The sequence below is a fragment of the Staurois parvus genome, unplaced genomic scaffold, assembly GCF_062004578.1.
Source record: "Staurois parvus isolate SC_StPar_1 unplaced genomic scaffold, SC_StPar_1.0 ptg000165l, whole genome shotgun sequence".
NCBI classification, from domain to species: domain Eukaryota; kingdom Metazoa; phylum Chordata; class Amphibia; order Anura; family Ranidae; genus Staurois; species Staurois parvus.
In genome coordinates this window covers 2284203-2298796 of record NW_028317961.1, presented here as the reverse complement: position 1 = coordinate 2298796, position 14594 = coordinate 2284203, and the positions used below count along the sequence as shown (strand labels likewise).

At 39.1% G+C, this 14594-nt stretch overlaps 1 protein-coding gene across 6 annotated transcripts in view; it reads right to left on the bottom strand.

Moving 5' to 3' along the window:
- Positions 1–14594, bottom strand: part of LAMA2 (laminin subunit alpha 2) — a 1220316-nt gene that overhangs the window by 516408 nt on the left and 689314 nt on the right. For all 6 annotated transcript variants that reach the window (XM_089676131.1, XM_089676133.1, XM_089676134.1 and 3 more), the window contains 2 exons: positions 12558–12685; positions 6081–6167 (listed from right to left, as the gene is read on the bottom strand). In XM_089676131.1, the coding sequence (XP_089532257.1) occupies positions 6081–6167; positions 12558–12685 (215 nt within the window). The remainder of the gene's footprint in view (positions 1–6080; positions 6168–12557; positions 12686–14594) is intronic.

The following is a 14594-nucleotide window of genomic DNA, read 5'->3' as shown; positions in this document are numbered from 1 at the left end:
ATCTCCCCATTTAAATATCCATAACTCAGACAGGAAGCTTCAGGAAGCGAAAACACATCCAGGGGATTTATAAAGGGTGAAGTAGTCTCTTCGTTCATAAAGGGTGACATCGACGTAGACTCTGTTCGGTGCACAGCATTGAAATGATTGGTGTTTGAATCATATTCTTGTATCTGTCACTGGCAGACATGTGACTCTGTCAATGCCTGCACTAAGGTCAAAGTGTTAGTGCACTTCCTCCACGGCCACTGCATCCATCACACTGACAGGTGCAGGGTTGAGGAGTTTTGTTTTAGGGACAGACTGACCATTCGAGCACTCGGGCCCCATGAGATGCCCCTGGTACCTTTCATTGGCTTTTTCATAAACTTTTTTGGGTGTGGGTGAGGACACGGAGGCCCCATAATCCCCTATTGCCCGGGGGCCCCATGAGTTGTCAGTCCGCCCCTGATTAGAGGTGGGTGGAGCTTGATTAGAAACTGAGAACACTAGTTCTCCATCAGGTTCACTTTTATTTTTAATTCACAGCACATGGCAGTGGGTGGATTCACAGCCACTATTCAGACCAATAGTGGCATTCAAATCTGCTCACTGACATGCACTTATAGGTGAATGTATCTGTATAATACTAAGTGATATCACAAATTAATAAACCAAAATGTAAAAAAAAAAAAAATTAAACAAATGAAAAAACCCCTGATGCCAAAAACCACTTTCACCCCCGAAAGTGACGGATGGTTAAATGTGCACACATGGTAGAGTGGATTTTGCACGTTTGGCACTATTTTTGTAAAGTGCATTTTGTTATGTTGAATATCATGTGTTGTCGATAATGCACTATGCGTTTTATATTTTTTTGAGGGCATTAACCACTTCCAGACAGGACACTTTTACCCCCTTCCTGACCAGGGCAATTTTCAGCTTTCAGCGCTATCACACTTTGAATGACAATTGCGCGGTCATGTAACACTGTAGCCAAATTAATTTTTTACCATTTTTTGAGACAGTCAACACATTTTGTGGGTTCCCCTGCCCCCCTTCCTCGGGACTTATGATGGCAATGAAAGGCTGGACAGGGGTATGTAGCTAATGGAGAGTTTATAAATATACAAAAAAGAAAAGAGAAAAAGACACTTGCCCTGGTTGCCAGTCATACAGCACTGCTGCAGTCAGGATGGGAACCCAAGCGAGTCTCTTCTTTCATTTTTTTTTGTATTTTTATATCTATAAAAAGCACAATTAGCTACATACCTTGGTCCAGCACATCATATATCCTTTTATTGCCATCATTGGCCCTAATACGTAGGTTGTTATTGAGACCTGTTATTGCGGCAAATTAAGATTTATTGGGATTTAAAAATGTCTGCACCCTCGTCCTTTGTACCCCTTACTTGGCAGACAGTGAAAGTTAATCTCCCCTAATGGAGAAAGGGCAATAAAAACATGACAGAAGCTCTAACCCTCCCTCATTCTATTCAAAACAAAAGAAAAAACATTTGGCTACAGTTGGGTTTTATGCTTAAGTCTGTTGCCTTCTCACATTTGTTTTTTTTCCTGCGGTCAATACATGTTTGCTTTAGTAATGAATCATCAAAGTCACTTTTTCGCCCTCTGATGAGATAATGTGATTTTTCAATACATTGTTTTCTGAAATTAAAAATGCAAAGCTTGCTTTGACGCTCCATTGATCTTTATAGCCACACCTGTTGCAAATATGCAAAGAGCTCTGCCATCTCTGCATCAAACCTGTTCTGTCTCAAACATTGCATTCAAAAGGAAAACTGTATTCTGTAAAAATGTATCCTGCAGATTACAAATTAAGCAGATTGTATTCATTAAAATACTAAGATTACACTTTATAAATCATTATTAAAGAGAAATGCTAATCAGAATAACACCAGTCCATAAATAAAAGGTTGCAAACTAGGTATGTGTGCTAGGTATTCGTTTATGATCATGAGATGCAGAAGTACAGTAAATTAAGGCTGCAAGTCACTTCTCACAGGTAAACCAGAATACTCATATCCTCATAGTATTTACTATACAGTATGCCTTTGGTGAGGCTTGGTAGAAGCCTGGGATGAGTCATACTGGGAGTAAGGTAGTTCATTCACCTCAGGACAGGATAGAAGGCTGTACAGGTCAAGGCTTCTGGAGCCCCCCCACCCTTCCAAAAACTGCTAGAACTTTCTGGAAGAGGGGCAGAGGTCCAGATTTGCATGTTTAGGGGAACTTGGCCAATCCTCAGGCAGGAGGCCAGGCATGGTGGCTAAGCGCAACCCTTATATGTGGCAGAACCTGTGCAGCAGGGGAGTCAGGTGGAAGATGGACTAGGAGAAGGCTGGAGTATGAAGCCTGGGAGGGGGCCCCAGGAAGGGGAGCCTACCAACAGGCAGGATGCTGGAAAGAAGGATCTCCACTGCCCAAAGTCTCCTTGGAAGGACATCCTGTGCAGCAGGGAAGGAGCCAGCCCAGCTTAAGGCCTGAAAGCAGCTACCAACCCATCAAGCTAACAGGACAGGACAGTGTGAGTATGTCTACACTCTCTGGACCAGATGAAGAGGAAGGTTTCACCTGGGGTCTGAGGAGGTACATCAAGGGGACTACAGTGCTCCTTAAAGAGACAGTGCTATTTTCCTGATCCACATTTTTTTGTACAATGTACAGGTTGTTGTACATGAAGTTTGTCCTCAAGTTTGCAGTTCTTTTGGCATCCCATATACACCTAGACCCCATCCAAGTTGTTAACCCTTCAATACAAATTAGAAAAAACAACAGCTCAAGGACTGTCCTGACACGCTGTGTGTGAAGATTAGGAAAATACATGTTGTCTGGCTATGCAGAGCTTAGATTGACCCAATCAAACTCAGCAGCTTCTGCGGGGGTAGCTCTACATATGATTGAACAGGCAATAGCATACTGTACATACTGTATTTACTAACAAATATGGTTGGCTATGGCGTGTATGCTTCAGTGTCTAAACGTTGATCAGCTAAGCAAATAAAACAATTTGTTTCTCTGTAATGTTCCCTTGTGGTGCTGCATCTCATGTAATAACAAAACTATATGAATTTCATTTTTTTTTCATAACTTCATTTATTGCTACTTGGAACCGAGGTTATAGCTATCCATACATACTGTACAATATGCTGCCTCTTTTCCTTTGGACAGCACTGCCTATAGGTATTATTTTACCCGCACATTGTAGAGTATTTGACCTGCCACTGTGCTTGGCACACACATGTTCATTTTATGTTTAGGTTAAAGTGTATCTAAAGTAATTTTTTTTTTTTAGCTTTGGGCATCGAGGAGAGGGATTAGAACACATGTACGATTTGTATTGCTGTCTGTGGCTCCACCTGGGAGAGTCACCTTCTCAATTTGTCCTGTATACCATTATCACTGAGAGTGAACATGAAATATAATTTGGGTTGTCACCAGGACAGGAATAGAGAACAAATCCTCCAAAGAGGATACTAGTTCTGGTGACTCTGGTGACAATCAGAGATTCCCTCATTTTGGAGGGATTTCCTCTTGCATTCTGTTTTACCAGTGGGACAGAAAGTGAATCGAAATCTCCCCAATGGGACAGAGATGGCAAAAAAAGATAGGGTTTATACCCCTCCCTTGCTCTATCCAAAATGGGGACAAGGTTTTTCCTTTTAGTTTTGCTTTAAGTTAATGTGCACATTCTATAATGCACTGTATCATAACAGAAGGTACAAGGACAATATTTGGGTGGCCTCCTAGTGTTGTCATCACAGCTGGATGTTTTTTAGTTATGGGAGTGAATGGTTTGTGGCGTCCGAATGTGAATCTATGGGATTTATGGCATGCTGAAACTGACTATGTAAGTATGACATTTTTGTTTTTAATACATTTTTAAGAGGTACTTAACTATTACTATCCTCTTTTTCAATGCGTAGAACACCTGTTGGGTTCTTATTGTTGTCTGTGCCCCCATTAGGGAGATTCACCCTCTGTATTTGTCCTTCTTATCATGATCACTGAAATTGAAACTGAAAGAAAATCCCACATTTTAGGCTGTCCCCAGAATAGTAATAAAAGGGAATCTCCCGATATGGACACTAGTTCTGGTGACAACAGGGGAATGCCTCAGTATGGAGGGATTTCCTCTCACTTTCTGTTTTGGCTATGGGACAGGAAGTGAAGGGAAATCTCCCCATTAGAGATGGAAAAAGAAACTTAGTAGGGTTATAACTGCCCTTTCTCTATTCAAAATGGAAAAAAAAAGTTTTGCCTTTAGTTCTACTTTAAAGTGGAACTTTTAAATTGTTATCTTTTTATTGCAGCAGAGACATATTATGGTTCTTCAGCAATACAAACATCTTACCTGCTTGCTCACAAACGTCTTTAGAAAGTTAATTTAGCAACCAATAATTCATCTTGGCATTGTTGCCAGGATGAATTGACTTCAACATGTATCAGTGGAAGTTGCATCATCTAGAGCTGGCTAATCAAGATGGCCAAAGGTGCCAAACCTGGAAGAAGCCCAAGAGAAGATGCTGGTGCCAGTAAGAGATCTTGTAAATGTTGCTTCACTGGATGAGAGGTGAATCTGAAACTTTAGTTCCGATTTAATGTTATGGGAGTAGTGCTTGTTTTATGAGGGAGAGAGAGCTATCGGAAGTGCACAGTCCCTGAAAGTATGCTATAGAAGCACGTTACATAACCAATTGATTGCATTGGGACTAGCACACTAAAAAAAGACCGCTATAAGACCTGCATGTAACTAGTAACAGTGAGAACTATAAGAGCACTATAAGGCCATGAAAGATGCCCATTACCTTGGGAAAGCATTGATTCCAAAAGTTTACTATGAGACCCATATATTATCTGACACATGAAATAATAGAGTTCTATAACAGGTTAATGCAGACAATGCCCCTTTCCAATTTTATATCTGGAAATTGGCAATAAAAGATATGGCTTCACCATTGTAGCATCTGTCGTGAGACTCTTTCCCATCCATCAAAAGAGAACCTGTCTCCAATTAATGTACACACATACACATATGTACATAAAAAAACTGTACAAAATTCTGCTTGTGTTAGCTGACTTCAAAACCAAAAGAGGTTTGCAGCTGAAACGTGATCTCTAGAGATGTGAATTTCAGCTGTTGCTTTTGAGCATGTAAAGTCTAAAGTTAGAATGAGCTTAAAATATATTGTTCTACTCCAAACCAAAATCAAAATGTAACGTGTAGCTATGGTTTCATATTTACAGTATACTATCATTAGTATACAACTAGTACAAATGTTCATAAGACAAAATAAAATCAGCATGCAGGATTCCATATATATATATATATATATATATATATATATATATATATATATATATATTGTAAGTGAAAGATGAGAATGATATATGAGAAATATGTCATATACTTAGTAACTAAGGCAAAGAACAAGGTGCAGCAAGTCACAGCAGCCAATCAAGACTCACTTTTCAATAGCCTGGCTCTGGAAAACTAAAAACCTGTCGGATGGATTTCTTGCTGCACTTTGCATATTATCATTGCTTTTTTAATTATTCAAGTCCAGTTAAAAAAATGCTAATCATACTCTGGCATACTTAGATATCATACATAGAATATATTATAAATACAGCACTGAAAAACTAAATATTATTGCCTTTGACAGTTCACCAAAACTGCAAATCTACTGCACTTGCTCATTTACAAGTAACAAACATTTTTTGGTTGTAGTTAATGAAAATACATTCAAATTCAGGTAACGGGACATTTGTTTACTACATTGTATATTGAAGTTTAATGAAGAATTAGAAAAAGTGCAATGAATGTAAACATTTGTATTAAGTATGCAATATAAGCAAGTGTAATGTACTGTAAGTATACAATGTTTTGTGTGTACAAGTAGGTACAATGTAAGAATGGGTAAGCAATGTACACAAAAGGGCATATTTATAAAATGGTGAATGTAACATTCACTAAACATTCACTCTAAGCACCAGTTAGATACACCAGCAGTGAATGGTTGGGGAATGTCACCTTCATTACTTTATTAATGTATCTAAATAATTCAATATGTTCTTACCGTTCACAGCGTGGTCCTGTGTATCCAAGAGGACATTCATCACAAATTAATCCATGAGTTTGATCTAGGTGGCATGTTGGGCTAAAGCTTTGTTGTTGGCAGAAGGCCAAATTGTGAAGAAAGCAAACAAAAAATATGAGATTTAACAACATAATTGCAGGTGTTCTTCAGCAGTCATTACTCTAGAGGCATGGAGACCCAGGAATACCCTATCTGCTTCAGACACACACATTTAGCTTCGGCTCCAGCCAATAGTCAGTGGAATGGCTCTACTATTTCTGCCGACACTGGATATAGTATAGTGAGTGGCAGTATCCCAATGGCATGTTATGATGGGGCTTACTTTAGACTGTCACAGATCCTGTTCACCAGTGAATAAGCAGGAATGTACAGCTGCTTGTCTGTGCCCCACAGACCATTGCCAAAATATACTGCATCTTACTATGCAGCTGAGCCTTTATAAAAGCGAACAATAGTATCATTAGTAATCAAAATATTCCCAAATAGTTACACCATTATTTTCACTCCTGTTTAGGGTTAATGTTTTCACAATTTTGTTATCATGCCTACTTAAAGAAAACAATACTGTTATATGCATTTACAATTTTAAAATGTTATTATCCTGTTCATATGAACTTATATGACAAAGGCACAAAAAATAAGAATTTGCAACCCACAGCAACCAGAGAACCATTGAATTAGTAGAGGAATCGGATTCATTTTGATTGGTTGCTAAATACTGCACTAGACACATATAATTTAGTATTTAGAGGCTGAAAATATTTCAAACCTATCCCGTTATCTGAATATAAAGCCTCTTTCACATGGGGTGGACTCCATCAAGCAGATCCGTGTCAGCTCCGCTTCTGCAGTGCAGACACGGACACAGCTCATTGTTCTTTACGCCTGCCCATTTACATCCAACTGTCATTTTATCTGATCTGCTAGATGGATGGTGAACATCACGGGTGGACTGACAACTCATGAGGCCCCTGGGCAATAGGGGATCATGGGGCCCCCGTGTCCTTGCCCACACTCAAAGCACACCCAAAAAAGCCTATGAAAAGGTACCAGGGGCATTTCACAGGGCCCCCTACTGACCCCGGGCCCTCGGGCAGTGCCCGAGTGCTCAAATGGTCAGTCCGCCCCTGGTGAACGTATTACCATTCATCTGGATCAAATTAGATGCAGGTGAGTGTAAATGCACACATGTCCATTTACATCCGTCTCCTCATAGAGAATGGGTGATCCAATCATGTCCGCCTGAAAAATGGACAGGCAGACCTGATCAGTCCGCTTGTGTGAAAGGGGCCTAAATCAGCACTGTGAAATTTTTAAAGCACCATTCCACCTAGATGTGATATGTTAGTTATAGGTGGCTTCTTATATTTCTTTAATTCTCCACGCCATAATTCCTAATTCTGTCCTAATCTACCTGTTTTTGTTCTTGTCCACTTTGCCACTGATTATCTATAAATAGATAAATCATTCAGTAGGGAAAATGAAAACCCCTCATAATGGCCACAGCAGTTATGCAGACCCAAGATTTTAAAGCCATATTAAACTCAATAGCAAGCACTTATTATAATGCAGCTTACCGATTCTCAGATGTGATGGCCGCATTCATTTTTTAAGCCTTCATTCCTTTATTTTCACCTGGTGATCCAGCCAGTAAGTCTGATGATATTCAACAGAACATGCTGCCCTGCATATGTAGTAGTTATATGGTTGAGACAAACCATTTAACACTGACAGTGTTCCTTACAATGGTCAGCTTTTATTTATTTTTGTAAAACCTTTATCACAAAAGGAATAAAACTGTTGCTGTAACAGCTTATAAAGTGTTAGATGGAGTTTGGATTCAATTTGTTGGTGTCTTCATCTGCTAGTCCATCAAACACTAACCACCCCCCCCCCCCCGACTGACAGGGCTGCTGTCCAAAGGTGTTTTTGTTGCCTTTTCATACAGAGTGGGGGCACTCTAATACAGGAGGTGTGTTACTGGCCTGATCACCAGGTGAAAACAGAGGGAAAAATCCTAAAAAAACGAATGGAGCCACCACATTTTAACATTTACTCTTTTTACATTTTGTTTAACAGCAAATGTAAAAAATGGGAAAACTGATTCTATTGATTATATGTTCGGTACCTTAAAAGTGCATCCTCCTTTTTTTCTTTTTGGTATAATTTTGGAATTACAATGTGGTACACAGTACTATGTCAACCCATTTTTTTATTAGTAAAAAAAATGATTTATGTTGTCTTATAGAGCTATATCCATTTTATGAAACCCTTAGTACTTATCTGAGTTTTTTAATGTTAGCTTCTCCCCACTGCACACTGTGGGGTTGATTTTCTAAAACTGGAGCGTGCAAAATCCGGTTCAGCTGTGCATGGTAGCCAATTTAAGTTTATGCTTTGACAAGAAAAAAAAAACCTGGAAGCTGATTGGTTTCTAAGCAGAGCTGCACCCGATTTTGCACTCTCCAGTTTTAGTAAATCAACTCCTGTGGCTTTCCTCCACCTCTTGGCTTCTACATCTCTAATGCGTCCCTGCTGTTCAGAAGGGACACAATAATTATGTAATATCCAGTGTGGGGAGGAGAAGCAAAGTGTGCTTTGAAGAGACACAGGTATTCACCACAGATGCTGACAATTACAACAGGGGTGTTGCTCTTCTACGTAGTCCCTATGTTATATTTTTTTAATATTAATTTTAACAGACTACCATGCATTGTAGTGTGTTGCTTTGATAAGAAGGGCAAATGCACTTTTTTTATTTTCTGGTGTGTTAGGCAGAAATTATCCATTCAAATTAATGGATTAATGCAATGTACAATAATGCGTGAAATAACACACATTAGCATGCCACACAGTTGTAAATTAGCCTTAAAGTGGTTCTAAAGGCTGAAGGCTATTTACCTTCATACATTTTATGCATGAAGTGAAAAACCTTCAGTGTAAAGGTCCACCTCAGTGCCCCCAATGCATACATGAACCCGATTCTGATGCAGTGATGTGCACGAGAGTAGCAGCTCTCCCGGGTCTCTCCCTCATCATTTGCTGAAACACAGCAGCAGAAGTCATTTGTTCCCACTACTGTCAGTCACAGCCAGTGAGAAGGGAGTGGAGTGCGAGTACGAGCCATGCTCCATGTGTCTTATAGACACAGGTGGCTCGGAAGAGAGCACACACAAGTGCCCCCAGAGCACTCATCAGGGAGAGGGGCTTAGAGCACCAGTGGGGGTCCCCGGGGGTGGGACCCATGAAGAGGAGGATCAGGGTTGCTCTGTTCAAAACCATTGCACAGAGCAGTTAAGTATGACATGTTTGTTATTTAAAAAAAATAAACCTTTAGTATCACTTTAAGACAAATGCAAAAGTATAAAATCAGTAACTTGGGTAAAAAAATGCTGTTGCCAAAACCTGTATAAATCCTTTATAATACATAAGTAAACAATGTATACATATCACTTAAATTATATCAGTAGTGTAATTTACTTTAAAAATGCCAAGTTTTCTACCCTCTCTTTTTTATTGCTATCATTAAAAAAATGTACCCTCCTAGTGGGGCCCCCTTCACACTGCAAGGCTTAAATGTTTGTTAATTCTAGGGGGTTGAAGATGAGCTGGTATTACTTACCTTCTCCTCACTTGACCAGGATTTTTCTTTCCATGCGGGAATTCCATCGCAGCCTCCTCTGTAAGTTACTCTTAGCTGTGGTTGCACAGTCATCCCTACCATGTAATATACCTGCATTGTAGGTGATGCCACCAAGGCTCTGTCCCCAGACATGAACTTGGAGAAGAGGACAGGTAAGTAATGTAGCCTATCGTTCTACCTCCTAGAGCAATGAGCATTTAAAAAAGAAATTTTGAGAATTAAAAAAAAACAAACATACATACTCACCTAGATGAATGCAGCATCGGTCTGATGTTGCATCTGTCCCTCTCTGCCTCTAAGACCAAGAACTGAGCAATCAAAGACCCCTGATCATTCAGTTCTCAGTCTTCAGTTATCTGAGAGTAGTGACTGTCAGTCATCGGCTCTCTGATCCACCCTTCCAGCTCTCACTGAAGCGCCAGGCTGTTCAGGGGGGCGGCTGGTTCAGGCTTTCTGGGCTGAGAGGAAGAGCCAGCTGCCAGTCAAGGATCTGGGTGGATCCTGATATTAAAGTTGGGATCTTTCCAGAGCCTGGACCTGCACAGTGACATCAGCCAACTTTAGTCCTCTGTTGCATTCCTGTGACCTAAAGGAAAAGTAGGGTCAAAAGAGTTTTAGCCTTTCCTCTCCTTTAACCCTTGCAGTGGGATGGGGGGAACTGCAAATGTTTTTTTTCTTTTGTTGTGCCTGAAGTTGGGATTTCATTTTTTTGTTTATGCTTTTCACAGTTATTGTATTTGGAAATGTATTGTGCGTATTTTTGGGGACCTCATTGCAAAGCTGCTTGGAAATAGTGTTATGTTTTCCCTTCCATAGCTCTGAGGAACTTTACAAATTGAAAAAAAAATCTGATGGTAGCTAGGGACAACAAAGAAACATTTGTTTATTGGCAAACAAAAGATCATTTGTTATTGCATAGATTTTTTTTTGTTTGGCCTTTGCTGAGGCATTTTGCCACCTTTTGGGGTTATTTAAAAACCATAGAAAAGAAGACCAATAGGATTTCTCTTTACATTTTCAGATAGACACCTCATTCACTATTAGTAACAAATCCACTTTTGTTCCTGTATTTTTTTCTGCCTTATTGAATAAAAAGCCCAGAAAAAAATTACCCAGCAGTTATTTATGGGCTGTAATTTAATATTCATATAAAGTAATTTATACTTTATGCAGTACTTATTGTATATGTGCAATTTATAAAGACTTTGATAAGTAACATCTCTAATACTTCCCTTGCCAAATGATTGTGTTAGCCCCTGTAGGATGTTTTATTTAGCTATTTAATTACAGCAATTCATTAATCATTCAGCTATAAATGGGATTTTTGTATCTGGATGACGTAAACACCTTAAGTTGATTTGGCTAGTTTGCAATGTACACAAGGGACCCACAGCTGCCCTTTTCACTGATAAAGAAAATCAGACCCCTCTTCCAGCGCTGCTTGGGACTTAAATCAATCCATTTGTATTTGACAGCCTCGATAATGAAAAATAAATGTTTGCTCTTCTTGTGTAGCATTTTATGAACCATTTATTATTCATATAATCTGCTGGTTTTGTCATTGTTTGGATAAGTAAGTTTGAAGAAAAATCTATTGGCAACAAAAAAGTGTTTTCAGTCACTTTTCTGTAAAACATCTCCTACAGTTTCTGTTATTAAATAAGTTGGAATGGGAAACTTGGCAAAAACAATTTTGGACAGAAAAAGTAATAATTCAACAGGATATTTGCAAGATATTCGTTTTAAATTTGTATAATACCATGAAAACAAAGAAAGACACCCTGGGTTTAAATTTTACTACTTGATCTTTTGAAGAATCAGCACTGCAATTGGATAAACTCTAGGTGACAATAAATACAAATCTGGCAGTACCATATATTGTTAAACAGAACTGAAATTAAAAAAGTGAAACTTTTCTACAATATAGGGAACATATAGAAGTGCCAATTCTGACTAATTGTGCATACCGTTTATTTTTTTGGTCTTAAATTCCTTCTGGAAGTAGCAGCGCACTTCCTGGTATGTAAGGGTGTCTAGGCAATTCTGTACCTGTAGTCTAAGGTTGCATTCAGTCGAAGCTCCAAAAATGCTCAAACTTAAAAAATCAATTGTTCTCTATGGTGCCTGTTCACATCTGATCGCGCAAAACAGGCACCATAGAGAACAATTGATTTTTTAAGCTTTTTTTGAGCTTCGAGCTTCAAGTTATAAAACGCTCAAGTGTGAATGCAGCCTAAAAGCTGTATATCTGCAGTGTGATATCTAAGGTACAGCTGCTTCTGACTGCTAGTCTTCAGAGATTTGGAGTGAGATTTGGTGCCACTACTGTGGCTACTCTCAGTTCTCCTTTCACATGGAAAGGAAGAACTTTCTCTACCTAGGTAGCTGTCTCCACACATAGGGGTTTATTTAATAAAAGTGGAGAGTACAAATCAGGCTCATGTCTGCACAGAAACCAATTAGCTTTCAGGTTTTATTGTCAAAGCCTAATTAAACAAGCTTAGGTTAGAAGTTGATTTCTATGCAGAAGTGAACCTCTACAGTGCAAAACAAGACATGGCGAGTAAGTGATTGAGAGATCAGCTGCAGCAAGATGGCAAGCAATATTGGTCCTTTGCTCTCTGCATATATTTTCGGGCACAGAATTCAGAATTTAGTTTCTTTTTAAGAACCAGTTTGCCACAACATTATATGCTTGTTACATTTTTATAAACCAGCAAATCTTAATTTATTTATGAGGTTACGTATTGCCAATTTATTCTGGAAACCTACGTTTAGGCAAACTTTTCATTTGACCATACATTTATACTCACTTGTTAGAATCTGTGCTCAAAGGACAGGCACAACGCAGGCAGTCCTCATCTGTGCCATCAGTTGGATTACCATAGAAGCCTGGCAGACAGTAATCACAGTAGCGGCCATAAGTATTGTGCTGGCAGTTCTAAAACAAAACAGGAGATGCATAAATAAAAAAATAAATATACAGTATATATATATACAGTATATATATATATATATATATATATATATATATATATATATATAAAAATATAAATAAAAGCAGAGAGTACTAACAAACACTGAAGCAGGGTTCACATTGTTGCACGTGCGCTCTACAGCAACATTGAGAATGCATGTTTTGTGCATTAATGTGCCGTGGTGTAAAATCAAAGGGTAAACCTGAAAGCCAGGTGAGTAGTATTTTCAGCAGTCAGCAATGCCAGTCTCTGCATTTCTGTAGTGACATGTTTACTGTAACCTCTGAAGTACAGCATGACTAGATTCTCCGTTCAGCTGCAAGTTTTTTGCATATACCCACCCTTGACATTGAGTACAGAATTATTTTTCAGCCCATGTTGCAATGATAAGGGTAGCAATGTTTGGTATGGGTCCTTTGTAACCATTACAGTATATCGAAGGCAGAAAAGAAGGGTTTAATATGGGGCCCACTAACTCTAATGCCTTGTGCAGAGAATATCGGATGAATGATCGTCCGTTTTTTTTGTATGCTATTATCATATCGAAAATTAATAGGTAACTAAAGTTACAAAAACTTGTAAGACAGAATACAACTTCCCTCGATGATGTAATGTATTGTATTGTAATACATTCTATCGTTTCCAAGTATGCGTGGTCTTGGTCACTCAATTTTTCAAGAGCGAATACTATACTGATTAAACGAAAATCGTTCATTCTGTTATCACGAGAAAAATTTCCATGCTGCTCCATTCAGATAATTTTCAATAAACTATCAATTCGGCTCTTCGAAAGCCGTGTACTAATGATCAGATTATTGTACGATTGCACCAAAAGCAGTATTTTTTTGTCTGATATTTTCATCATGTGTACTAGGCATAAGCATAAGACTGACAACTCATGGGGCCCCCGGGCAATAGGGGATCATGGGGCCCCTGTGTCCTTGCCCAAACTCAAAAAAGCCTATGAAAAAGATACCAGGGGCATCTCATGGGCCCCCCTACTGATCCCGGGCCCTCGGGCAGTGCCCGAGTTTCCAAATGGTCAGTCCACCCCTGGGCATAAGTCTCCATCCTCCTCACCTTTAGAGGAAAGACAGCTGCACACTACTTAATTTACATATACAAACGACTGTCTGTAATTAGGTTAACAATAACAAGAAAACAACAGAAAAAATTACTCGCTAACACTCAGTTTTCTGTGATGACAAGTACAGGTGTACCTTGGTTTACAAATCCCTCATTTAACATAATTTTCGGTTTATGAAAGAAAATCCATTGAAAATAATGCCTTGGTGTACAAATTTTTTTACATATTTTTTTTTCACTACGAAGTATATGTCGGTACTGATTTTTAAATGCAATTACCAGCTTTTTTTTTCACTTCACTTTCCCCGGAGTTAAAGGAAACTTTGTTTCTTTTAAGAAACTAAAAGGAAACATTGTTTCTTTTAACTCAAGGATATAAACTAAAAGGAAAGTGACAGCTGAATGTCTGAGCTAATGTGAAGAAAAAAAAGTGGTAATTACAATTACAAACCGGGACCATAATAAATAAAACAACATTGTGGGGTCCCCCCTCCATTCATACCAAGCCCTTTAGGTCTGGTATGGGTTTTGAGGGGAACCCCCACACCAAAATATAAAAAAAATGGTGTGCCCCCCCTCCTGAACCATACCAGGCAACATGCCCACAACATGGGGGGGTGCTTTGGGGCAGGGGGCAATGTCCCCTGCAGTATATTTAATGTCAATCACGATGTCTGCTGCCGACCCAAAAAAAGAATAAAAAAAAAACACAGTTCTTAAATATGTAAGGGGTGGGGCCACCCATTGACATCACCTCCCTGTGGCGTCATCAGTCGGGGCATGCTG